Source organism: Besnoitia besnoiti, chromosome XI (genome assembly GCF_002563875.1).
Source record: "Besnoitia besnoiti strain Bb-Ger1 chromosome XI, whole genome shotgun sequence".
NCBI lineage: Eukaryota > Apicomplexa > Conoidasida > Eucoccidiorida > Sarcocystidae > Besnoitia > Besnoitia besnoiti.
In genome coordinates, this window is record NC_042366.1 from 1,494,816 (window position 1) to 1,518,638 (window position 23,823).

The 23,823-nt window shown below is 54.2% G+C and overlaps 6 protein-coding genes and 1 non-coding gene across 7 annotated transcripts; 2 read left to right on the plus strand and 5 right to left on the minus strand.

Moving 5' to 3' along the window:
- Positions 1-369: 369 nt before the first annotated feature.
- Positions 370-1,941, minus strand: BESB_020900 (Armadillo/beta-catenin family repeat-containing protein; the record flags this gene model as incomplete). Its single annotated transcript, XM_029360799.1, has 1 exon — positions 370-1,941. The coding sequence occupies one exon, from the start codon at positions 1,939-1,941 to the stop codon at positions 370-372; it is 1,572 nt and encodes a 523-aa protein (XP_029216158.1).
- Positions 1,942-2,510: 569 nt separating this feature from the next.
- Positions 2,511-3,050, minus strand: BESB_020910 (uncharacterized protein; the record flags this gene model as incomplete). Its single annotated transcript, XM_029360800.1, has 1 exon — positions 2,511-3,050. The coding sequence occupies one exon, from the start codon at positions 3,048-3,050 to the stop codon at positions 2,511-2,513; it is 540 nt and encodes a 179-aa protein (XP_029216159.1).
- A 1,108-nt stretch (positions 3,051-4,158) lies between these two features.
- BESB_020920 (uncharacterized protein) lies at positions 4,159-7,551 on the minus strand (the record flags this gene model as incomplete). Its single annotated transcript, XM_029360801.1, has 4 exons — positions 4,159-4,254; positions 4,763-6,202; positions 6,577-6,857; positions 7,293-7,551. The coding sequence occupies 4 exons, from the start codon at positions 7,549-7,551 to the stop codon at positions 4,159-4,161; spliced, it is 2,076 nt and encodes a 691-aa protein (XP_029216160.1).
- Positions 7,552-8,759: 1,208 nt separating this feature from the next.
- BESB_020930 (uncharacterized protein) lies at positions 8,760-10,021 on the minus strand (the record flags this gene model as incomplete). Its single annotated transcript, XM_029360802.1, has 3 exons — positions 8,760-9,121; positions 9,324-9,460; positions 9,750-10,021. The coding sequence occupies 3 exons, from the start codon at positions 10,019-10,021 to the stop codon at positions 8,760-8,762; spliced, it is 771 nt and encodes a 256-aa protein (XP_029216161.1).
- A 1,736-nt stretch (positions 10,022-11,757) lies between these two features.
- BESB_020940 (uncharacterized protein) lies at positions 11,758-17,369 on the plus strand (the record flags this gene model as incomplete). Its single annotated transcript, XM_029360803.1, has 11 exons — positions 11,758-11,805; positions 12,084-12,125; positions 12,457-12,664; positions 12,874-12,910; positions 13,784-13,881; positions 14,154-14,241; positions 14,665-14,895; positions 15,044-15,125; positions 15,392-15,571; positions 16,047-16,262; positions 16,740-17,369. 11 exons carry the CDS (start codon positions 11,758-11,760, stop codon positions 17,367-17,369), a joined length of 1,860 nt encoding a protein of 619 aa, XP_029216162.1.
- An 891-nt stretch (positions 17,370-18,260) lies between these two features.
- On the plus strand, positions 18,261-18,333 carry BESB_021930. The gene has a single exon. It is a non-coding gene; the product is annotated as a tRNA-Glu (tRNA).
- Positions 18,334-18,917: 584 nt separating this feature from the next.
- BESB_020950 (RNA recognition motif-containing protein) lies at positions 18,918-23,505 on the minus strand (the record flags this gene model as incomplete). The annotated part of the gene is made up of 6 exons (XM_029360804.1): positions 18,918-19,289; positions 19,529-19,654; positions 20,086-20,497; positions 20,907-21,531; positions 21,879-21,985; positions 22,313-23,505. The coding sequence occupies 6 exons, from the start codon at positions 23,503-23,505 to the stop codon at positions 18,918-18,920; spliced, it is 2,835 nt and encodes a 944-aa protein (XP_029216163.1).
- Between the last annotated feature and the right edge of the window lie 318 nt (positions 23,506-23,823).

A 23,823-nucleotide genomic window follows, 5' to 3' on the forward strand; every position in this document is an offset into this window, starting at 1 on the left:
GTTGCGTGGTCCTGTGGCTAAACGCTAAAGTCCGATAGGCGAATTCGACATCAAGGCTTGCATCACTTGGAAAGTAGTGTATGTAGTAGGGAGCACCAGCTGTTCTTACTGCCGCAGGGCCCAGGCGAATCGATGAAATCGCGCCTCCGATTCCACAGGCATCGTCGGGCGATTCAGTCTCATGCAGCGCCTACTACCGAGCCGGCGTGACAATGAACTGGAAACGAACCGGGCGTCAGTCGCATACTATAAGAACAACCCCTGCGCACCTCAAAGTTTCCCCTGGACATCATTTGTGTGCCCCTTACCGCCCGCCGCGGTGTTACAGCAGCGCACTGTGTGGAGTCACGGACCGCGACGGCTGCAGTTTTAGAGGGCCTCCCGGGAGCAGCAAACACTACAGTGCCTGACTGACCCCTGCAAGTTCTCTATACTATCACTCTTCGCCCGCACACGAAGTCCAGTATGGGAGATGAGCCTCCCATCGTTCTCCAGAGCTCCAGCTTCAGACCTCGCGAAATCTACATCGACTCTGCAGACGTCATCGGCTGCTCCCTCGGGCTCTGCGCCGGCCAAATGATTCATACGAGAACAAGGGGCAGCTGGAAGCACCTGCTGCGTCTGTAGCTTTGGCGCAGAGTCGCTGGAAGCTTGGGCAGCGCGGTCATTCTTGCACTGCCATCTTCGTCTCAGTAACTCCCGCTGGCGGCGGAGAAGCTCCGGAAGACCTAGGGCCTCGCTGCTCCTGCTTGCGAGGATGGCATTATACTTCAGCGTCTCTTCGTCAAGCATGCCGAGGGCCCACTGCGCTCGTCGTCGTACCTCTTCATGCATAGATGTGGTGTAGTAAAGGAGAGCATCTACCGCGCCGGCTTCGGCCAGCTGAGTTTCCACTTGCGTGCTGCTCTCCCCCAGAGCAATGTTGCCAATGCTCCAGGCCAGTTGGTGCATCACGGTTGGTTCTTCTGTCGAAAGAATGAGTTGCAGTAGTACCGCGATGACGCCGTGGGACAGCAAGAGTTTCCGCGTCCGCTCGACTCCAGCCCAGAGCCTGAGCAACAAGGCTGCAGACCGCTTCTCTTCAATCGCTCGAATCCGCGCCCCCGCAATACAGTTGATCACCATAGTCACTGTTGCGTCGTCCAACATAGCCAGTTGTTCTTGAACAGCGTGGTTAGAAAGCTGACAAAGCAGGCCAAGCGCTGCGCTTCTGGCTGCTTCCAGCTCTCGAGGGATCTCTTGGACTGTGTGTGGACTCGAGCAATGCCTAATGTCATCGCTTGGCGCGGAGAGCGGAGTCGCGCAAAAAGGCCCGCTCTCTGTTTCGTCCTTCAGTGACGTCCGTGAACCAGCGGCGGAGGAGATGGAAAGAAGTTTGCTTTCGTGCTGGAGACACTCATGGAGAATCTCCTGGAGCTTGAGCTCCACGCCAAAGTCGAGGAGCGACGCCGAGAGTATTGGCGAATCACTCAGTGTTTGCATGGCAAGGATGCTCGCCTCGCAGCACGACAGATCATGAGTGCTGGTACGAGCTACAAGCAGGGGGAGGAAGCCCAATTCGATAAAACGGTTTCGCAGCTGCTTGTTGGCGCTCAGCTGTACGATGGTAGCTCGCGCTTGCGTCTGAACTCCTACATGGTCTTCAGTCAACATCTGCTTCATGCGCTCGATCACGTGATTCTCCAAAAGAGGTAGAACGAACTCGTCGCCGAGCGGAAAATATGAGATGGCCCAAAGGACCTGAGTGTAGACTTCCGGCATCTTCGAGTCCAGCACCACCCGAAGAACATCTTGCAAAGAGGATCCAGTGAAGACGATGTCGCGACAGGTCGGCCTCACAACAGTGGTGCTCAGGACGCCAGCCGCCACACGCTGTACATCCTTGCTGCCTCCTTTCAGCGCGATGTCACACAGCGTTGGGACGAAGTCCTCAGCTGCCATTGTCCTCAATATGGTTTCATTTGTTAAAATGCTGTGGAGAGCAAAGAGCGCCCGAGTTTGCGCCGGCGGATAAGCAGGGGTCCTTATGATCGTGAATATGCAGTCCACAATGGCAAGGTTGGCGACCACCTTCCTGCGGATTTGTGAAGCCAGACAGAACACAGAAGCACCGGCAGGCGCGTAGACCTGCAGGCCGAGCCCGCGTCTATCCCAAAGGGTGCGACTCCTTGAGACAATAGTCACAGATCGCAATACTTCTGCAATCGAGCTATCTTCTAAAGCACGTATAGACGCCAGGTTGTTTTCGTTTCAGTAAATACGGAGTGACACACGAGATTTCGGGCGCATTACGGGTGTCCCCCCGACGGTCAGGTTCCCGAGAGACTCTCTTTTGACGACGGGTGCCGGCGCGTTGTTGTCTCGGTTATGGTATATCACGATCTTGCTTGGCATGCAAAAAGAAAGAAGAGGAGTGGTGGAGTTTGTCCGTAGAAGGTGTGGCCGCGACCACAGAGACTGCCTTCAGGAACCAGGAGGGGTGGCAGGTTCAGTTATTACCGGACATAGGCTTACTCTTGTGCATCCTCGTGGAGCAGTGCGACGCGAAGTAGCTCAGCGGTCTGAGTATATAGATCTTCGCTCTGAACGCCCTGCTCGGTGATGCTTGTCGCAATGTCGCCTAGAATCGAGGTTTCCAGGAAGCTGTTGAGCAGCTCAGGCTCAATGCAAAGACAGTTCGCCAGCGACAGAAGAGACACAATTGTGCTGTCTGAGCTTGAGGAACCGGCGAACAAAGGCAGAAACTGCTTGTCCATCGCCTCCTTGTCAAAGACGTCTCTAAGCACGCCCAGGCGATAGAGCGAAATAAGGGCCTCGACTACGCAGTCGAGAAGTTCGCGATTGTTCAGGGCTCTCCCCCAGTCGTCAGCCTCATCTTGACTGACTCGGAGAGACGACTCCCTGCGACTCTCGCCGCCTCGGTTTTCTGACCCTTCCAGAGCCCGGGAAGTCAAATGGGAAGTTGAACCAGAGGGGCCTTGTTGCATCTGCCTAGGTTGCGTCGGCGCGCTGGCGTTCGGATTCGAATACTGTCCTAGCAGATCGAGCATATCTAGAAGAAGAGGCCGGGGAATCAAGGATTGTTCTTCAAATCGTTGACTGAGTCAAAAAACAGGAAGAAATGCACGCAAACATTAGTACGAACCACGTGGTGGGTCGCAAGCATACATTTGCGATTTCCACGTAATCAACTCGTTGACGGATCTCAGGGGATGGTGGGGAGGGGGGGGGGCGGTCGGGTAATTCCCTCGTCGCTTAGTAATGGAGACAATAGTGTGATGACGTGTTAGCTGCGATGCCTATCCGTTACGGAATGCTTCCTAACGCGTAAAAGACAGATCCATAATGTGTGAAAACACCAACCGAGGTACCCGTGCTGCTGAGCTGCACAGAACCAGATCCTGAAAGAAAAAACGGTACGATAGTTCTTCTTCTCCCTGGTATTCTTGGTCAACGCATCTGGGGAGTATCCAAATACTAACGCAAGGCAGTTTTCCCTGCAAAGTGTGTTCCCTCTTCAGCATGTAGACCGGGCTCTGCTTGCTGCACATTGGAGAGTTCTAGGGCCGCGGCTTATGAGAGTGGGAGGAGTCCGCTGGCTTGGTGTTTGTTGCTTTCCCAGCTGGCGTTCACCGTGAATTACTGCCAAAGAAGCCGTCTCAGTGAGTTATCGTACAACTTGCTTCCGGGAACGTTGGACAGGCGCGTCAGGGACTTGAGGACGTGAAATACGAGTGCTTTCGTGCACCTCCCGGTCTTCACGTTATCAATGAGCAACTCGCAGACTTGCCGCAAATTCGAATAGATCACCCTGAGATTGTAAGCACATGCGCAAGCATGAACATGCAGATGAGCCGTTGCAGCATCTTTTTCATAGGCGGTATGCAGACTGGTCTTTATACACGAGACCGGACGAGTTGTCGGTGGCCGTACAGCTAATCAGAAGCATTCATTTCAACAATACTAGTGCTGCCTGTAGCCCCTGAGCCGGCAACTGCGGCAGGTGGTGATGCAAACCTGGCTCTGCATACGGCTGCCACGGAATGCACGCCGTCCCTACATCTGTTAAACGCTCGTGTCTCAACGGGCTGGAGCGTGTCCTGCTAGTTTCCCGAGCCGGTCATCTGATCTGACAGCAACGAGCAGTGCCGAGAGGCGTTAGAAGTGTTCTTCCGAAACGTACCCTTGAATGTGAGGAAGAAAGCACGCCGCATCCAGGAGCTTTGCAAGGGGAAGCGCTAGCGAAGGGTAGGCCTGAAGCGGTGCAGCGCAGTGATTCCCCAGAGGATGACCTTGGAAGAGGTGGACAGTGCTTACAAGTAGCCGAAAACGAACACGGTATATACGTAGTGAATAATGGTCTTTGCCGCACTGACGGCAGAATCCATCCTTTCCAGTGGCGCAAGAGTTCAAACGGCAACCAGGGGTCTCCTGATCGCCCGCAGAGCCTCGCGCCCGAGGACAAATGTCCATTCTCTCCTTCATGCAGGTCTTCGTTCCGGAGTTAGGATGACGGTGCCGACTGCAATGGAGGCGGCATGCGTGACTTCCCACGATTACCTTACAACTAAACTTCATCTACTCTCACACGCAACAATTTGCAGATCAAGAAGCGTGCACGTACTACAACAACTCTTAAGTGTCCGCGGACACCAATTGTGCGCACGAGAAGGATGGCCTGAGGTGTTCTTGAGAATGGTCGGCCGCTCGGCCAGCAAGCTCCCGGAACAGATTGTCAAAGTTCATGTTTACGCCGACGCACCTTTACGTCTCTGAGAATGTTTTCCAGGATTCCCATGTAGTTGGAGATATGCCCCAGCGTGACTGGATGGCTAAGAATATGGCAGTACATGAAGTAAAAGTCCGTCGGGTCTCCGGCCGATGTCGCGATCTCTTCCGAGAAGAGACGCGACATGAAGTCTGTTTTCCCTAGGTACTGGCAAACCAAAGGGTCACTCAGACTCTGGCGAATCGCGGACAAGCACTGCTGTTTCAGAAGCGGACTTGCAGATGCGTCTAGGAGGATTCCACATAGGCACTGCGTATAATTATCTGCCAGAAAATGGTCAAGAGCGAGACGAGCCTGGGTGAAGCGATATTCGGGCTGGACCGTTTTTCTCGCAGTCGGCTCGCGACTGGTTAAGGCAGACACCAGCGGCTGATCCGAAGTACCTCTTCCAGCGAGAGACTCTTGAAACGCTGCTGCTCGCGACTGGCGATCGAGGGACACGAGCTGCATGAAAGCCGTCACGACCCTGGATTTTACCGAATCAACAACAGACTGTCCAAGCGCTACTAAACTGTAAGCAAGCGCGCGGGTGCAGAGATCGTTCATGCGACTCAAGTTGGTGGTGTCTGCTGTAAAAGATTCGATTTTATACGCGAGCCGCCCCTGAACGGGCGCTGACGCATCCACAAGGAGGGCACAAAGGCATTCCAGGCCGAAGTATTCCTTCGTTGCTGCATCAGCTGCCCGGTGCTTGGCAAATGCCGCGTCTGCTTGTGCTACTGAGGACCGGTAAGAATGATGAACGCTATCTCCAGGTACGTCCTCGCGGCAAGAACGCAACACAGGTATAGCAAGGTTTTCCGGATTACGGCGAGCCATTTCCATAGCAACCCAGATCCCATTGAATGCGCATTCTTGGACGGCATGGCTCTTGGAGTCACACAAGTAGAGTAGAACTGAGGCGGGCTCGAGATCTTCATATTTGAGAAAAACATCTTTAGTTGAAATCAGTTTCACGAGGAGGCGTGCACAAAGAAGCTGAATACTCTCGTCCGGCCGACCGGCGAGACATAAGAAAGGTAGATACGCATCGCAGGCGATCGCTGCTTCAGCTGTATCCGGATCAGACAGAAGTGTTGCCAGCGTTGCCAAGGCATCTCGGGCAACGTCACCATCGTGCGATACTGAGCAAAGCACCAGCAAGGAGTCAATCATCTCCTTTGGGTAGACGCTGGCCAGACTCGTCACAAACGCTTGAGCCTGCTCGCGGACAGTATTGTCTGTCTGATGCAAGCTGTCAAGGTACCGGCGAACTGCGGGCGCCTCATAGCATCGTGTCGTCTCCTTCCCAGTGATGTTTGCAAAGAAGAGTTCGATAATACTATTAGTGATTCCGTCCTCCGAGCAGACTCCGATTGTCAAGACGTCACGGACCCAAGCGGCCCAACGGCCGATGGCCTGTTTATGGAAAGCCTGCACACCGCATGCCAGCAGCATACACGATGGCCATCACATGTAACGCCACAGCCTTAGTGTGCGCTCGTCAGGATCTAGCACTGCCCAAGAGATGGCTGCATCTGAGCTGCCGACGCATACTTATGTGCATCTAACGCGGGAGCAGAAACCGTCGCCGGCTCGCTCCTGACAGGGTGCATCCCCTTTGAGAGGTCGTGTAAGCATCAGTGGTATATCGCACCGCCACGGAGTCACTCAGCTTCATTCTTTATTCGGGGCGTTGTTGGAGGTGCGCCCGGTTACTTCTGAAAGATGCATCGTGGGTTTCACGTGCTTGGGCTCATAATGCACTAGGGGTACACTCGAGGCCACACCAACAGCAGGCACCGCACCTTATGAAGCGAGAGGAACACGAACGTCCACGCCGCATTGAGCCTGACTTCATTCCAAACCGAGTTCGACATTTCGTGTAAAGTGTCCAGAGTCTCCTCTCGGAGGAACTCTGGAAAGTTGGTTGGGTTCTTCGCGAGATTGGCGACGGTGGCTGCTTCCCACAGAAGGGCCTCTGGTGCCGTATGAGGGTTGAAGATGTGGAGAACAGGACCAGTGCCTGTCTTCTGGAAAAGACGGGACTGCCGTGAAGTGTCGGCGCTCATTAAACACAAGGAGGCACCTGAGCGACATATCGTCACACCACGGGAAGATCCGGGCACCTTTTGGAGCAAGATCCGGAGACGCTCTGCCAAGAAACCATCTCATAAGGTGCAGAAGACGTGACCCAGTTCCATGCCTCTAGTGTTTCTTTAGCGCCGGTCGACGTCATAAGGCGCCTGGTGCTGGGCATATCTGCTGGGCATCCCGTCAAAGCAAAGCCGTTAATCGCGTTCACGGAGGCTGGCCACCGCAAGTGGGCATGGAAGTACTCCGTCGCTGCTTTACATAGAAACTGCACACACCTGTGTACCGACGTAGGACACATACTTAGTGCATGACATTGTAAGCACATGAGGGGTTGGGGCTTAGGAAAAGCAGCAGAGGAAATTTCCGGCGCCTGTGGAACTCATACCTGTGACGGCCAACTAGAAGCTATTTTGCATGGGCGACTTACTGCTGAATTCTTGAGCGACGGGGACGTTGCCAGACACCGTATCTACAAGGTTTTCAATCCATCCGTCGATATACTGTTTTTCTTCTTCTTGCTGAAGAGGCACCAAGCAAGCCTGCGCGAGTGCCGCCCGAGAAACCACTCCTTCATCTGCCTTTTTCGCAAGCTTAATCATGAAACCTCCAGCACCTTCGTCCGCCAGGTAACGCAAGGAGTCGTCATTGAGCCGGACAGCGACAATAATACCTGATCCAGTCATCATACGGTAACACTCGATAGAGCAGTCAACGACGAAGTTTGAATGGAGGCGGCCTTCACACAAAAAAAACCATGGTTGTCCACTCAATGGCCACTGCAACTGGCGGACGAATGCGGCAACTGTGCCGTTCCCCGAGCCACTATTGCCAATGCTGGCTACGAGATAGGATGAGCACTTCACATGGAAGTTAGTCGCCGATTACTGTGGAGCTCCACTACATCATGTACTTCGAGATAACAGCGCTATATGTGAGACCCGAAGGGTAGTACTGCGAAACTGTCTGACAGCCTAGATAGAGCCTGCTACAGTGTCCAACCCGAGATCGCCGAACAGCATAGTGTCCATGCCTGTGAAGGTAATCTCTGACAGTATTTGATACCACATTTGTACACAGTTGGGTCATACGATACTCGAAAGATGACACGTTCCAAGTGACGAATCGAGTGTTCAAGCGGATACGGGCATGCTATCGTACGTGGCTTTTCGCCGCTCAAAAATGAACCTGGATACGAGAGGCCACCAACCACCGGCACCTTCAAGAACTACGCTCAATCATTCGGAATGACGCCTCCGCTGTGACATGCTCGTCAGAGAAAGATGGCACATAATCTCACGTGCTGCCTAAAAGTAGTGCTTCCTTTACACTACCGCCGTTTTCAGCAGTGCTCAGGGTAAGGCACTGGCGACTGAAGCGCACGCGGCATCCTCGCGAGAAGGCCCAGTTCACACACTGCTCCTTCCATGACGGGAAAAACCACAGAACGTAACGCTCTTTCAGAGTATGTGCGCCGTCTGAGTATATGCACGAGATAGAAATGGTTTGCATGATTGACGGGTGTGTCGCCTAAAATCTATTGAGTAGTTAATATCGCGGCTCTATCGTGAGATGTCCTGGTTACCGTGGAGGAGTAGCATGCAAGCTAGAGTTTACAGGTTATACCTGCGTGAGTGATATGTTTTTCTTCTTGACGCAGCCATAGTCGCCTGTGTGTGCTGTTCTCATTCTCTAGTTTCTTCTCATTGGTGAGTGCATATGCACCGTTACTGTCGCAAGCCTGATGGTCATAGTATAGGCAGACAAAGCAGCCAGCTCTTGGCCAGTGGGCCTGAATCGATGATAACATTCGACCTTGTGCAAGAGCATCGACGTCGTGTCTATGCGGCACCTAGATTTTATTTGAGACATCGCTCCTCAGAAATGAAGGCAGACATTAGTACTCGAGTTCGAGGGCAGTTCCTTTACCGGGTAGGTGCTCGAGCATCTCATCATTTTGCAGGCAGAGGTTCAACAGGGTTGCGAATCCACCGCCTGATTTGAACATGGCGATGGAATTGTCAGAGTTTAGAGCCACATGCCTGATGTACTTGAGCAGCAGAAGTTTTTCTTTGATGCGGAGGGACGTGATCTGCCCAGCAATATATTTGATAAATTTGTCCTCTTGCTTGAGTTTCGTCTGCAGGATTTTGAGCAGATCTGGAAAATCCTGGCGAAATTCAGGATTTTCTCGAGAAGGATCTTTGCCGATGGAGTTTGTGTCAATGACGAAGCGTAAGAAGTTTGAGTCGAAAAGGGCTGCTCAGCACATACATTCAGACCATAGCACGCAAAGGGCTCATGTGTGACTGCATCGGGAAAATCCACACCGCGTCCAGTCGAAAGTCCGTAGGTGGCATGCGCGACCATATTTAACCTTGAAATATGCTGGGTAAAGGAAGAACTCTTTTAAAGCTGATACATTCAAAAGAGGATGTGGTTCAGAGATACGCGACTGCACCTTCGTGGTCATCCTCCATGGCAGCCGCTGCGGCAGGTGCCCTTTCGAAGGCGTAATCTTCGTCTTCCTCTTCCTCTTGTCGAGCTAAGTCTTCTTCCGTTTCCTCTACGATGCTTGGCATGAAAAGCCGCAATCTCCTGAAAGGCCACGTTGAAAACGAGTCCGAGACAAATGAGAGCAGGGCGCTAATATTGCGTTCAGTGGCAAGCGACCTCACGTTTTACCGTTCCAGGCAAACGCGCTGTCCTCCTACTGTTTGCACCCGCGCTGGCTAACGCCCGCTGACGACTGTTGTTTCGCGTGTAAATGGTCATTGCTGCTTGGTACGGCTTATGTAAGAGCCCCTTATTCCCCTTCCCCCCACTGGCAAGTCACCCGTTGAGTTCTGGCGTGGTACTGCCTTGGAATATCGTGTGTGTGTCGTACGTGAGGAGCTGCTGATGCTTGAAAAGGGTTGCCTCTCCCTTGTCTTCCCACCGCCCCTGCTCCGAGCTCGGCACTTGTCCTGGAAGCTGAGGAAGAAGACTACCTTCGTCCCCTTCAGGCACGGCGGCAAGCTGCTCCAGCAGACTGTCTGCTTGACTCTTGTCCGAGTTATCTGTCGCAGGTTCCTCATCTTTGACTGGAGTCGACACCTTATCTGAAGGAGTCGCCGTCCGAACTGGCGGGTCCCCCGCCTTGCAACTCCTTTCCAACATGATGACGGTAGCATTGATACGGGATGCCCTTTATCAGCAGAGGATGGCCGCTGACTCGTCTGAGACAGGCCAAGTAACTTCGATGCAGAGTCAAGCGCACCATTAATGGATATGGAGGGCCACGGAGGACGACCCCTACCAAGGCTGCTGCAGTTGCAACTGCTCTGTCCGAGCTTTCCAGACAGTCGCAGACAATCAAACTACGGTGGAAGGAAATGCAGAGCTCGCGCCGCGTAGCCGACCCCCGCTGTTGCATCTGCGTAGGGCCGCTAGGTGAGCTGTGACCGATTGCCGGTTGCGACTAGGAACGCGGGGGGCTGCTGCGTAAAGAAAACGTACGTGAGGATGGAAGCATGCCTGCGGCGGTGTGAGCATGCGAATGCACGTGTACGTACGTCTACTTACGAACAAAGGCACTGGATACCTCTGTGTGAATTGAGCTGGAGACAATGCTCTATCATAGTCAGTCATTCTGCTCGGCGGAAATGTTGCTGTAGCACTTTGAGTTCTGCGTACAGTTTTATGATGACTGAAGGCACATCGGTATCTGTTCTGGCACTGCCGTCCGGCATTTTGCTGTCGAGGGGCTAACAGTTGCAGCATCGAAGCGGGACGGAGGGGAATCTCGGCATGAGGTACCTTGTTCTCATGGTAGGCGACAACAAAGCAATGCCCGAGGGAAACCAAGCTTTTTTCGCCTATTCTTCAGTTTAGCAATCACCGCTGTCAAAAGTAGTTCAGACAAGACAAGACTAAAAATCCTCTACCGAGTGTGGAGGCCGCGCCAGGCGCACACAGTTGCATGCAGAGTTACGTTCGGAAAAGCCCACGCTGTCGATCACTCAGAGCACTGACCTGCCCATAACCTCAAGACTTCCTGTGGTGTCTAAAGGCACTGCACACGACGGCAAGAGGCCGACGAATAGTGAGAAAGGCAGTCCTATTGGTGTCCAGTGCTGATTCGGCAGCGCGAAACCAAATCGAGCCTCAGCGGATATGTTGCAGTTTGTATCATGCACGAGCCCCAAAACGGCGCAGCGCCTGCCAAATCCTTTCGCACTTCAGCGCTGGTGAGACAAAAGAAAATTCACTGGCAGAATGGGTAGATAATTCAACATGACCGGCGGATTCTCGATTGCCTGCCACTTTTGCGTGAACCAACAACTGCTCTACGAAGAGGTGGACAGGAGGATTTTCTGATTGTTGCAGTCCAGGCGAAAAAAGCGCAGCCCCACTCCCCTCTTTCATCAAGTGTCTCGCTTACATTCATGTTTGTCGACCCCACCTACTAATCGGCCTTGGCGATGTGCAATACCGTAGAGTGAAGGAACACAGGCTCACTTCCTTTTGTGATAATCGTCTCACTTCTACCGCAGTCATGACGGCGGCCCCAGAACGATAATAACTCACGTGTCTCGAGATCGATTGTTGCTTCCCAAGCATGCATTCCTAAAAAGCAGACGGATGGGCGAACACATTGCACAACCAACAAACGACCCAATACCGAGGCCCGTTGCGGTGCCAACCGCGGCGACGATAGTTAGAGCGGAGAACATATCAATAGGAAGGAGTGCCTCACAGCATTGCGTCAACAAGGGATTTGTGCCGGCAAGGACATACTCGCTGGATTACGCAGCCGGTGCGCGTGGAAGAGCCCCGATGGTGAAGGCGTGAAGTCACTTCACCGCCCGCCTGTGGGCTATTCTTCGCAGGATTGTCACTACTAGTCTTGAGAGATGGCGCAAGAATCACCCTTTCAAAAAGAGACCACGATGAAGTCGGCGGTGAGTGCAAGACGCCGCTCTATCTAATACGACATTTTCATGCCCAGCTCAACGCACTGACTGTATACCTGCGTTGCCGATCACCTTAAGGCTAATGTGCAAACACTGTGCCTTGCCTGCCTACCAGTGCCACATCATGTTCATTCGACCAGGTCAAGCAGAACTTGTGTCTCTTCACTGCCAGTCGAGGTGCCGCGGATCGGATGAAGCTCCCTCAGAAGCTGTTCGTGCGCCCGAATGTTAGTTTAGTATGGCTTTGTTAAATTCACTGGATGCAGGTTGAGAGGGAGCTCAGTCTGAAGGCGATGGCCTACGAATCGGTGAGACCGACCAAACCGCGTCTCCTGCGTGCTGCGGTGCCCCAATGTGTGGTGGGACGCTTGGAACTCGTGTTTCGGCTGTGTCCACGAATAGCAGAACAACCGGGTTTTCATGTGGTGACCGTACAGCAGGCAGGCTACCCTTGTGGTACCAGATGACTGTCACTTCCCGGGAACTCCCTGCCGCAGAGACTGCTTCCGAAAGAGATCATTCCCGTATACCGCCGCATAGAGCGTTGCCTTTGCTACGGCATAAGACCTGTGCAGAGAAAAAAACACTCATATTGCACATTGAAAAACTCTTCCAGCCTGGTGCGACGATATGTAGCAGGAATTGGTCCGGCTTCGTACGGCTGATGATATAGAGGCTAAGTCCAAAGAGAAAATTGAGCAGTTACGCGCCCAGCTCGATGAAGAAAGAACCCGGCACGCTGCAATAGAGCGAGATCACCAAGAACTCAAGATCATCTATCAGACTTGCAAGGGTGACCTGGAGCGGCGTCTCGTCTACCAAAAATCTCAGTACGAAGTAAGCCCAAGTACGCTCGAGTGTGACAGAATCCTCTCGCCTAAAATTGTTTCTACACAATGAGTCCTCAGGCATATGGTGGAGGGCGCGTGGCCAGACAATGAAGGAGTCTATCAACGCATCGTTCACCATCGGCGCAAAAACTGCCACGCAAGTGGCTGCCACCTCACCTCCACACGAGAGTGTTTGTGCGCCTCGTGTGCGGCGTTGTTTCTCCAGCAAAAGCAGGCTGGAACGACAGCCACACGGCGGCCCCGTGAGCAAGTATAGCACAAACTGCATCATTAATCCTGCTCATGTATGACAGATACATTGGAATCCTTTCCATAGCAGTGCCCGCGACAAGATGACGCGCGTTCTTCCTTCATCATCGGAGAAAACATTACGGAGCAGTCCTCACGTAATACGTTGGAAACACTTTAAGTCCATGCTGCCTGCATCCATGAATTGCTAGCAGTGTTCTGCTCCTCCGTCACCTCATCCGAGTGTTCCAGTGCCACCGTCAACTTCTGTTAAATTCCAGCGAGGACAGCCAGCCACACGATAGACAAATAAAACCACGAACTCTTCGACATAAACGTGTTCCTGAGTGCTCTACCTCTCAGGACCGGGTTAGTCGGTTAAATCGACAGCTCACGCAACTCGAAAATGAGGCCCGAAGTACAGCTGAACTGGAGCATCAGGTCAAGGAACAAACTGCCCTCTCGCAGAGCTGGAAGTAGGGCACACAGCTACCCACTAAAGTCTTTTGTATATCAATCGGTGCGGCACATTTTATAACCCTCGGAAGATGAAGGCGTAAGAATGCCCTGCATAGCATGTGTGAAGAAGTAGACCTTCGGCAGGCGCATAGATCGGCCAATTGCAAGATGGTTGATCTTGGAGCTCTAGGCTAACCAGAGAATTCGTATCATCTTACAAAATCGGCACACAGCAGAGACTTGTACCTGAAACAGTCTACCAGCTCCCTGTATGCCACTATATATGTGCGTTCTCATCGGCTTCTTAGGTCGCTAACGGCAAATGTCTTGTCATTCCGCGTGATGCCTATATATGTGTACTCTGTGGGTTGGTCATGGGAACTGCATGTTTGGCCCGCTCGGGTTATTTCTGTATCACGGCTGTCCAGGACTCAAAATACGCTTCTCAAGCGGGAGCTCGACCGACTGGTGGAAGAACAAAACGAGAAGAAGGCACAAAGCAGCAAAGAGAGGGAGTCACTCCGCGGTAAGCCTCCGAGTGGAAATAAGGTATGAAACTATCTTTGAGGCATTGGCCATGAATACTATTGCAGCAGGTCATATACGACCGACGACCATCTCAAATGCTAGCGCTGGGTACTTTCCCCTGGTCGAGTGATTAGACGATCCTAGGATTCGGCGTTTAACGTCTGCCGCCAAAAACTAGTTCTGCATCTTCTTGTGGTATTTGGACAAGTCCCAAGCTCGCAACTGGCCTGCTCTGAGCACGTGTCGTGCGGCTTTTCATCTGGCCTGCAGAAGAAGCTGCAAGCCACCAGGCAAGGATGATGGAGTTCCAAGCTGAAAATGAGAGACTGACACGCCAGGTGGAGGCTCTGCGGAGAGAGTAGGTCTTTATCTTTCACATATAATTCGTCGCAGGGCAAAATGGATCTCTCAGTAGGGTTTAGGGTTTATGGTTTAGGTAACCCTAAACCCTAAACGCGTTTTCCTTGTGCGAGCCGCCCCCGTTGAGGGGCTCTACGCGCTTGCGCCCCCTCACGAGGGCAGATTCGGCCACATGACAACTCGTCTGTCGAATGAATAAGATGGAATAGGTTTCACTGTGCCGTGGCTGCGTATATAGCAACACACCTTAGTCGTGCGTTAAGGCTAAGGCACTCATACTGGTACGGCGTTCTCGTGCCGTTCAACGCTGGACCGTATCCTCTTGCGGGTGTACTAATAAAAAGTGTCCTGTGGCGTGGATATGAATCCCTGTACTGCTAAACCGGACGCATGATCTCTGCAAGTACTGCTCGTGTGGCAGGCTGGCCGCTTTAACAACGAGGGACGAAGCAGGACGGAGCAGCCGCGAAGCTGAGCTCAGAGAATTAAGCCAGCAAGCGAGGACGGCTGAAGCTGAAATGCGCGAAGCACAGCGACGGGAGCAGGAGCAAGCAGATGCATATTCGCAACAGCTTGCGCAACTGCAGCGGGTTTCTCAGCTAAAACTTCAAGAGGCACAAGAGACTATTGAACGTCAAACGAAACTGCTACAGTAAGTTAACCCTTGTGAACCTCCGGGCCGTCAGCAGAATTGACTGTGCGGCTGGCTGCCTAGCTGCCTGGCACAATGCAAAGATGCCACATCCCGTCGTGACTGTCTCAGACTCCATATTGCAGGAGCAGTCTGTCAATGTGTGTAGCGTAGCGGAGGCACAACTCCTCCAAGAAAGGCGACATCATGAGGAGAAAGTTGAAAAACTCGTGCGAGAGGCAGCTGCGAAGGTACGGCGGTTAGTCAGTTCTGGGTTGTTGAAATTAGTTGAAGCTGCCACGCACACATTTTCTCTCTTTTTGTAGGACTCGCGGGCGGCTTCATCGGCGTGATTGATGTAGTTGAGTATCGTGGGACGTAACATCGCGAAGTGACCCATCATGCGTGTTGTGACCACTGGCATCAATCTAGGAGCGTGGGATATCGATAAGGAATCCATACAGGCAGGTTGCGCAAATGAGTTCATCAGCATCGGCGCGTATGCTGCGGCCTGCAGATGGAGTCCCTCGAATCAGAAAAGCGGCGAGCGACCGAGGAAGCATCCCAGGCAATCTTGGCTCTCAGGCAAGAAGAGGAGCGGAAGGCCACAGATGTGGAAAACCTGCAGGAGCAATGCGAGAATCTCGCCCTGCAGCATGCCAAGACTGTGGCGCGGGCCGAGCAGTTAGCCAAGCATGTAGGTGTCGAGCGGCGTCAGGTGGTACAATGCAGCGGAAGGAGTTTTGAAGATGCGAAGTAGAGAAGGAGTAGTTCGCGCGGCGTGGGAGAAGGGCTTCATTATTGAGGCTTTCATGTCCGTGCATATGCACAAATACATGCTGCAGCAGTTAATAGTACATTAATTTTATCTATTCAGATATATGTTATTGAAGAATTAACGAGTCTGGAACTCGGCGGTGGTGCTCGTTCTCCCACGTTTCCATTTCCTAAAAACACAAGTACGAGGAGATGTCCCGCCCCACGAAGCATAGGCCCTTTGTGCCTAATGCCGTTCAAATACGTAGAAGCAGCTATTTGCTAAAGTAGGACCCAGGGTTTATAGGTCTTAGACAGCACCTACAGGCGTCATGCCCGGCGTCGAGGACGCGGCACCCATGCGGCGATTGGCACGGAGTCGCTCAGTGCACTCTGTTGCTGTGCCCGATTGTAAGGCGGAAGGAGTCCAGGCGGACTGTGAAAGACGCCTTAACGAGCACGACCGGCTTGAGGCGGACTTCCGTGCCCTTGAGGAGACACACCGAGGACTCTTAATAGAAACAGAAGATCTGATGAGGTCAAAGGTAGAGGCAGAGGATGCAGTGGCTGACTTGCAAAGACGACTTATCGAGAAACAAGATATAGAAGAGAGGAACAAGAAGGAGATCGACGTGAGTAGTCTGCCGGACCCTGGCGGCGGAAACGTTGTCTGCTTCCCGGCTGAGTCGCGTATATTTGGGCGAGATACCTCGCTTCGGCGATTGTTGCTTCTGTCCCCCTCCGCCCTCCCGTTTTTCAGTGATGGACGCTGTCATCTCAGTTCATTGGAAAGCCGCCTGTACGGCGGCTTTCCAATGAACTGATCGCCGTACAGGCGATCAGCCAGTGGTCGCGTAGGCGGCCGGTACCCGATATCCTCCAGGTAGACAAAGTGTGCGCGGCGGCGCATGCATATATCGTTATGGATCGTCAATCAGATGTATCTGTACAGTGGTAATTCGATGTCACGCTCTATTAGCTATATTTGACTTCCCCGTGACAGGGGGCACTCCAGACTCCAGCAGGATTCGAGGTCCGTATCCCCGCAGTTACCCGTATTTACATCACGCTGCTGCTCGCAACCTAGGATCATCGTACTTTGATCTCAGGCTTGTCGGGAAATGATCAACGAGAAGGAGACAGCAAAAGAAGAAATCCACCGCCAGTTGCAAAGAGCCGTGTCCGAGGCAGCACAGCTGAAGAGGGTGGCTTCTGCGAAACTGTCGTCCGCTCGAAGAAAAGAAGAAAAGCTTCGAATGAATATTCGCGTGTTGATAGACAAACTCAGTCAGGTGGTGACTGAACGCAATGGCCTCTGGCAGGCGCTGCTAAAGGTTAAAGACGACTACGACGTTCACGCGAGACGTATTGAGCCGCATGCAGCCTCAAGCATGCAGTTGCCGATTTCCAGCTCACGGTTATGTCCAACCACTTTACCTCACTTCAGCGTCGGCCGGGGTGTCACACCTTATGCTTCATCACGTAAACAGGCTCCGAGTTCCCAGTATCCGGCCTTTTGGGAGCAAACTGGAGGACACTCTGATGCCGGTGAGGGCCTAGCGCGTCAAGCCCCCTTACAAGTGACGGGCTTGGAGGGTACGTATCTGGGAGGCACCACGGGAGGTGGTGGCCTTCCTGGACGGCTGCCTTCAACGACGGTGTTTCCACTGACAGCAGACAAGGTGGGTAATGCTTCCTGCGGAGCCTCGCCTCTGGATGGCACGTTTTCAGTCCCTTGAAGGGGTTCTGGTCTATCGGACGGATCGCTGGACGGGCTGGAATTGAACGAAGGCCGGAAGAGTCCGCTGCTGACTGGCGGCGGTGAATTTGTGTCGCTGCCTCGCTTGCTCTCAAGTCCTGATTGGGGACAGCCCGCCCCTGCGTGCCGTGACTCAACGGATACTGCACATGAAGAACTTGCGAAATAGTAAACTAGCTCGGGATCCGCAAGCACACTGTATTGAGCCCCCGCTAACGGATTACAGGTCGCGTCAACAGGTGGCTTCAAACCAGAGAGAATCGGATTTGAAGGACCAGAGCTGGCTCCTCGTGTGCTATTGCAGGGAGGCGCGTATTGAGCAAATCAGACGAGTTAAGTACTGTGGGATACTTATCCACTTCATTGAGCGTTTCTCACAGAAACACAAGTAGAGCTTTTCCAGTGCCCACTCCGACAAGCGCCCAGCATCGACAGGACCCTGTGGCAGGCTTACAGAGACACTTCATGCAAAAGGAGTCGTCGCGGAAACACTCGGTGTTGTCATGATCGGAGAACATACAGTCAATACAAACACCAAGTGTACTGGCTATGAAAATAGTTTATTACTTTCGACTTCACACAAAAACTGAGGCAGCCTCGTGCTGCGGAACTTGCTTGCGGCTCTTGATAGAATATAACATCGCTTTCACCAGAAAGAACAAACGTTCCACATGCCTTGCAGGGGCCGTCCACACGCCTGCCTGGCAACGCAACGTGAGCCACCGGATGACTATTTAAATGAAACACGAGTTAGAATATTATGCCGCGCAGTGCATGCAAGATAGCGTGTGCCGGCATTCATTTTTGAGGGCTTCGAAAATCACAATAGCTGTGAAATGTGTAGATTGGTACAACGTGCCTTCCTTTAACATCCGCTGTAGTCTAGGTGGTTAGGATACGCGGCTCTCACCCGCGCGACCCGGGTTCAAGTCCCGGCGGCGGAATACTGTTTCTTCACTTTTCTTTCTCCATGTCTAGTGATAGACACAACTGCAGAAGCGGGCCCGTAAATTTGAATTAGCTGGGAAGTTTCACATTATCAGCGTCCTTTGCACATTAGGATTCCATTGTAAGACCACCATACGGTCACACTGTGCGCTGTACACGGTTGTATCGATATGCACATGTTGCTGGAAGGCGGCTAACAGAGTGTGGGGTCGTGGCGCGTCATGCTTGGCTTCTAAACTTGGAGATATGGTAAAATTGAGAATCAGAAAAGCATCGCAGGCACTAGGCCAAGCCCCGGATGCTAGCCTGAAAAGCCGGCACAGCGCGTCTCAACGAGACAACCATCCAAAGTGCCTGAGTCCACTGCGAGATTTACTGCTCACTTGATCTGGCGAAAGGGACGAGGGCGAGGACGCCAACACCACCCGCAGACCGTATCGTTTACATTCAGTAGCACGAAAGTTTGATCAATGCTTAGTATATCTAAGGGTGTACTCTTCGCTGCCCCATCTCCCTCAGTACTTCCACAGTTTCTCAGTAACGGGAGCTATGTGAATGCTGATGTTACGTCAATCAACAATCAGCCCAGCAACTTGGTCAGTTGCATCGCTCTTGACCTTTCTTCAACTGCGTCCACAATACAGTTCTGCCAGTCGGCTAGCTCCGGATGCTCAATCAATTGCGCCACAATTTCCCGTCCAAAATTCATGGGCAATCTATCTCCACCGCTGCTCCCCCGCGTCTTCGCTCTGGAGTCTCCGCCGGTCGCGTTTGGTTGCACGTAGAGGAAACGCTCCACAAGCATCCCGCTTGCAGTTGAGAGCCCAGGCAGCTCGATATAAAAGTATGCGCTCTCCGTTCCGGGTGCTCGTGCCGCGAGATCCGAAAAGGGCAGCGCATTCCGATCATGTGGAAGTTCCTCAAAGCGAAGGCCAGCTTTGTGAGCCTTTTTCTGAAGACGCCAAACAAAGGACACAAAAAGTGCAAATTTCACGGTAGTTCCGGGCCGTGGCCGGCGACGACTTGGAACAAGAGTCCATCATCACAACGGAACCCAGCGTCATCTGCTCTAGTTCCCAGACTCTGGAGGGTCGGGAACAGTGTTGCTCTCGCCGCAGGACGAAGTCATCGAATTCGAAATCCCTTTTTCGCGTGATGGGCGTATGCTCGCGCGAAATCTCTTTCGCTCACCTTGAAAAATTCGACAGCACGGAAACCCTCTGCCCGCGAACACGGCACACATTGTACTTGCGTGTGCATCGCCTTCGTCGTGCGCATCGGCACGTATCGCTCGTACACGATGCAATCGAGATTTTCCTAAACCGCCAAAATAAACGCACACAGCCTTCTAGCGCAGGTGTGAAATCACCACTTTTCGGATTCGGTATAAAGCATTGCGGCAACGCAGTATGGTGGCCATTGGCTGAAAGACTCTTATTCGATCGACTCACAACGAAGATCTGCCAGAGTGTCTCACACCACTGGCAACGCCACGCAGTCTAAGGGGAGTTCGACGACGCTACACGTGCACAATTGAAGGGACAGAGATGCCGCTGTACGCAGATGAGTCAAGAGTAGCAGAGAGCAGCGACTCGGGATTGTGCCTACCTACAGGAAAACCTGCAGCGCGGCGAGAAACGGCACAGCCGGCTTAGAGAAGCGCCAGGTTCTCCGCTACGCGTACACTGGAGGAAAAGTCACGAGTCTCTCTTGCAGTGACATGAGACAAAGGCCTCCTCTGAGCCTACCTTCTTGCGGAGTGCTGTGCGGAACGCGTCGACGTAACGTCCAACCTCGGCGCGGACCTCCTCCGTCGCGAAGGCGACGGAAGGAAAGTGCGTGATGGGGATGATCAACGCATGCAAAGGGTGGAGGCCACCTTTGGGAGCGGCCACGTAACACGTCTCTCCCACAGCCGCCACCAGATGTTTCTCAACCTTGGGATTTGCCAGGCAGAACCAGCAATCTGCGTGGGGCTTCGTGACGATTGAAGACCCTGCCTGCGGAGGCGGAGGCGCGCCATCTTCGCGAAGCTGCTTGTGCGCAAACGGAATCTTCTCTCGCCACATAGCCACGCGGAGCACCCGGCGCCCTGCCTCTAATTGCCCCGAAGCCTCCACGGCCTTCTCCGCGCTCTCCGGCGCAAAGTAAACAACGAAGCTGCACACAAAGAGGTCGCGCAGAAAGGGCAGCGCGGCTGAATGCTGTGTGCACGAGCTGAGACGCGTGTCAAGCAAGGAGGTGTAGAACTCATGAATGCGCAAGTGCATCCACGATAATTCGCAGAAAACAGAGGACAGCAACAGCAAAGGCGCTACAGAACTGTGGGAGAGCTAACACTCTATGCGCATTCCTCGTGCGCCATCACTCGACTGAAGTATCTCAGGCCGCGAGGGCGGCTCTCACCCGCATGCGTCTTGCATGCAGTGCATGATATAGCGACGAAGTCCTGCATAAGAGAAACCCACCCGTGGGCGCAGAGAACGCGGGCATTGTTACCTATGGCAGCACGAACGAGCGGTAACAGGCAGGAAGCCCATGCAAAGAGGAATTCGTACGTTCAGCTTACGCCTTCCCTGTTCCCTTCGACTTGTCCTCCGGATTCCGAGGGGCGTAGACAAACTTCACTTCGCCAAAAGCCCCCATCACTCTCTCGAGACTCTCGTCGTCCACTTCGTAAGGCAGGTTGCACACACAGACGACGCAGCAGGGGCGCTGAGGCCCCCTCTGTCCTCTCGGTTGCGAGTCTCTTCGCGGCCCGAACGCGCGCCCCCCATTGGGCTCCAGAGGCGGGTGGGGAGGCACCGCGTGGCCTCCGTTCCCTTCTGAACACCCAGCCGCACGTAACAGTTCGTGCGTCAAAATCGCTGGTGCGACGCTTTCCAAGGCAGCCGGCACCTGACTCAGCCGCGCAGGAAGCTGCAGCTCGGGAGGCAGCAGACGCGAGAACGGATTTCGAGTCGCATCAGGAGGAAGGGCAAAGAGCGTGCTGGCGGCTTCATCGGGAAGGGGAAGCGGGTCTGCGGCTTGCATAGCGGCGGCTTCTGGGTCGCGCGCCGCATCGACGCGAGCCAGCGAGGGCGACAGCGCCGCACGAACTTGATCCAACGGCGTCAGTTGCAGGGCATGCAACGGTTTCGTTTCCGGCCGCTTGCTTCCCAGAACGCCCAATGCGATGAACTTCACTGTGTATCCTGAGCGGTCACAAAATGTGGGGACGCGGCAAAATTAGCCCCGCGGAGAATCCACCAATGCAAGCCGGGTAATCAGGCTGGCGCCCGACTGCGGTAACTGGCCATTGATACAGGTGAATTCGATCCGCCTGACGGGCGCTCGGAGCCGTAAGGGATGTCTGCCACGCCCCTTACACGCACAGAAAGCACACGAGGAGCAGAGACACAGGATCGCCACGAAGAGTTTTCATCGCAACAGCCCCCCCGCCCCCCCCCCCCTCCCCCGCCGGACTGTCCCGGAGGTCGCTACGCCGTCTGACGCCTGCGCACGCCCAAGTCGACAGTGCCGCAAGCCTCCGCCTCCTCACCAAAGCGTGTACCGCGGAAAGCTGGCCGTTGGTAGAAGATGCCCGCGGACGCCGCGAACAGGTAGCGAGGTTCCAAGAAAGCTGCGAGACGCGCAGGGCTGGGAGCGCTGAGACCGCGAGCATGAGAAAGACAAGGCACACACCGACGCACCAAGCTGAGACAAGCCGCACCACGCTGAGACAAGAGGCACACGTCGGATGCGCGGCAGCGCCGCCCCCGGACACAACTGGCTGAGCCGGACCTGAGATTGTGGAAACCAGAGTGCGTGCGGCAGACGGCGGCGTCTTTGCTCGCCAAAACAAAGTGTAAGATCCAGAGAGAGTGCACGGCAGGTTGCACCTTCCAATTTGTAGCGATTCGAGTGTGACCGGGAGTGCGCTGTGACAAAGCGGCACGGAGAAAGCTGGCGGCGACACCGATTGCTCTCGCCCACCTGTGCTTCATCTCGAGGTCAGACAAGGTCATGTTCTGCTTGCGCAAGAGACTGTTGAACTCATCTTCTTTCTCCAGTTTATGTTGCTCCACGAGCAGCGACAGCTCTCGGCACATTCCCTCCGGCCACCGAGTCGTGAGGAGGATGTCAATTCGCGCCTTCCACTCAGGCCTCTCGCCCAGGGCGCATCCGTGCCTCAGAGCCTTGGCAGAAGAACGAAACACGGCAAGCCACTGCGGCGCCGCAGCGCGCGACGACGAGCCAGACGAAGCAGAGTGGGACTGCGCGGCGGACGTCTGATTCGAGGAGGCCTCTTCCACACACGCGTCTGCAGCGCCGTCCTCGACGCGGCGGCGCTTGGCGCTTGGAGAGCCGCGAGCCTCTGCGGGAGTGTCCTCCGCGGCTTTGGAGAGCCTTTCGTCGGCAGGGGCTGCCTCGCTCTCTCCCTGCTGGGCGTCGCCTTCGCCGCCTTCTGGCGCGTCTGTCGAATCGCTCTCAGGCATGCCGAAGAACGCCACCTTCAGACCTGCGACCCGGGAAACGCCCGCTGCGCCGAGCCAAAAGACATTGTGGCAAACTTGAACAGGCGCGGATGCACCCGACAGATCCACAGCAAGCGCACTAAAGAGCGCGGCCTGCGAACAGGCTCCGAGAGACGACGAACCCCCGTCTGCATGTGTCGCGCGGGCGGCATCGTTCTGGCCATCCAGTCCCTCCGTGCCGCCCCCCTGCTCAGTCGATGCATCGGTCCCCCGCTCTGCGCCCATCCTCTCCTTCTTCGCCTCTCCGCTTCCACTTCGCGGGGTCTGTCGTCTCGCAGCTGCTGCACCGATCACCAACGATGCAACATCTTGGTCAATGAAGAAAACGGGAATCGGGAAGGCCGTGGACACTCTGAGAAGCTCGGTGACCCTAGACGGGTAGCGCTCCTGAAGGAGACCCAGCAGAGCGTTGCCGCTGCCTGCACTCTCTCCTGGCTCGGCCTTCGCGGCACTCGGACACGCAATCCCCGTCGCTTTGACGCCAGATTCATCTCCCTTTCCGCTGCTCGCCTCCTCACCGAAGAATGTACCGCAGCAGAACAGCGCAGCGAACGGGCCCTGGCGATCTTGGATTTGCTTCAGCAGCTTTCCAAGAAGTTGAAAGGAGCCTGCCACGTCTCCGCAAAGGAGAATTCGAGATGTATTTGCCATGGGGAAGTCGAAGAAGCTGCGAATGCGTCATACGTTACCCCCGAGTCGCCGCAACAGCTCCTGAGACTAGGGGAACGACAGGGCGCGTGGGAAGGGGACAAACGAATGAGATGACGCCGAGATACTGCGAGGCGTTGAGCAAAGCCAGACGGCAGGTCCCTACACAAGAAGCAGATCGTCGCCTTCATCCATACCAGGCACCAGAATAATTAGGTCTGCCACCGGTCTCGGCTGTCGTGGGGAGTCGCATCAGCTGGCATGGGAAGCCAGAGGGACAGATAATGCGTCAAGAACAGGGACAGATACACCACAGCCAAG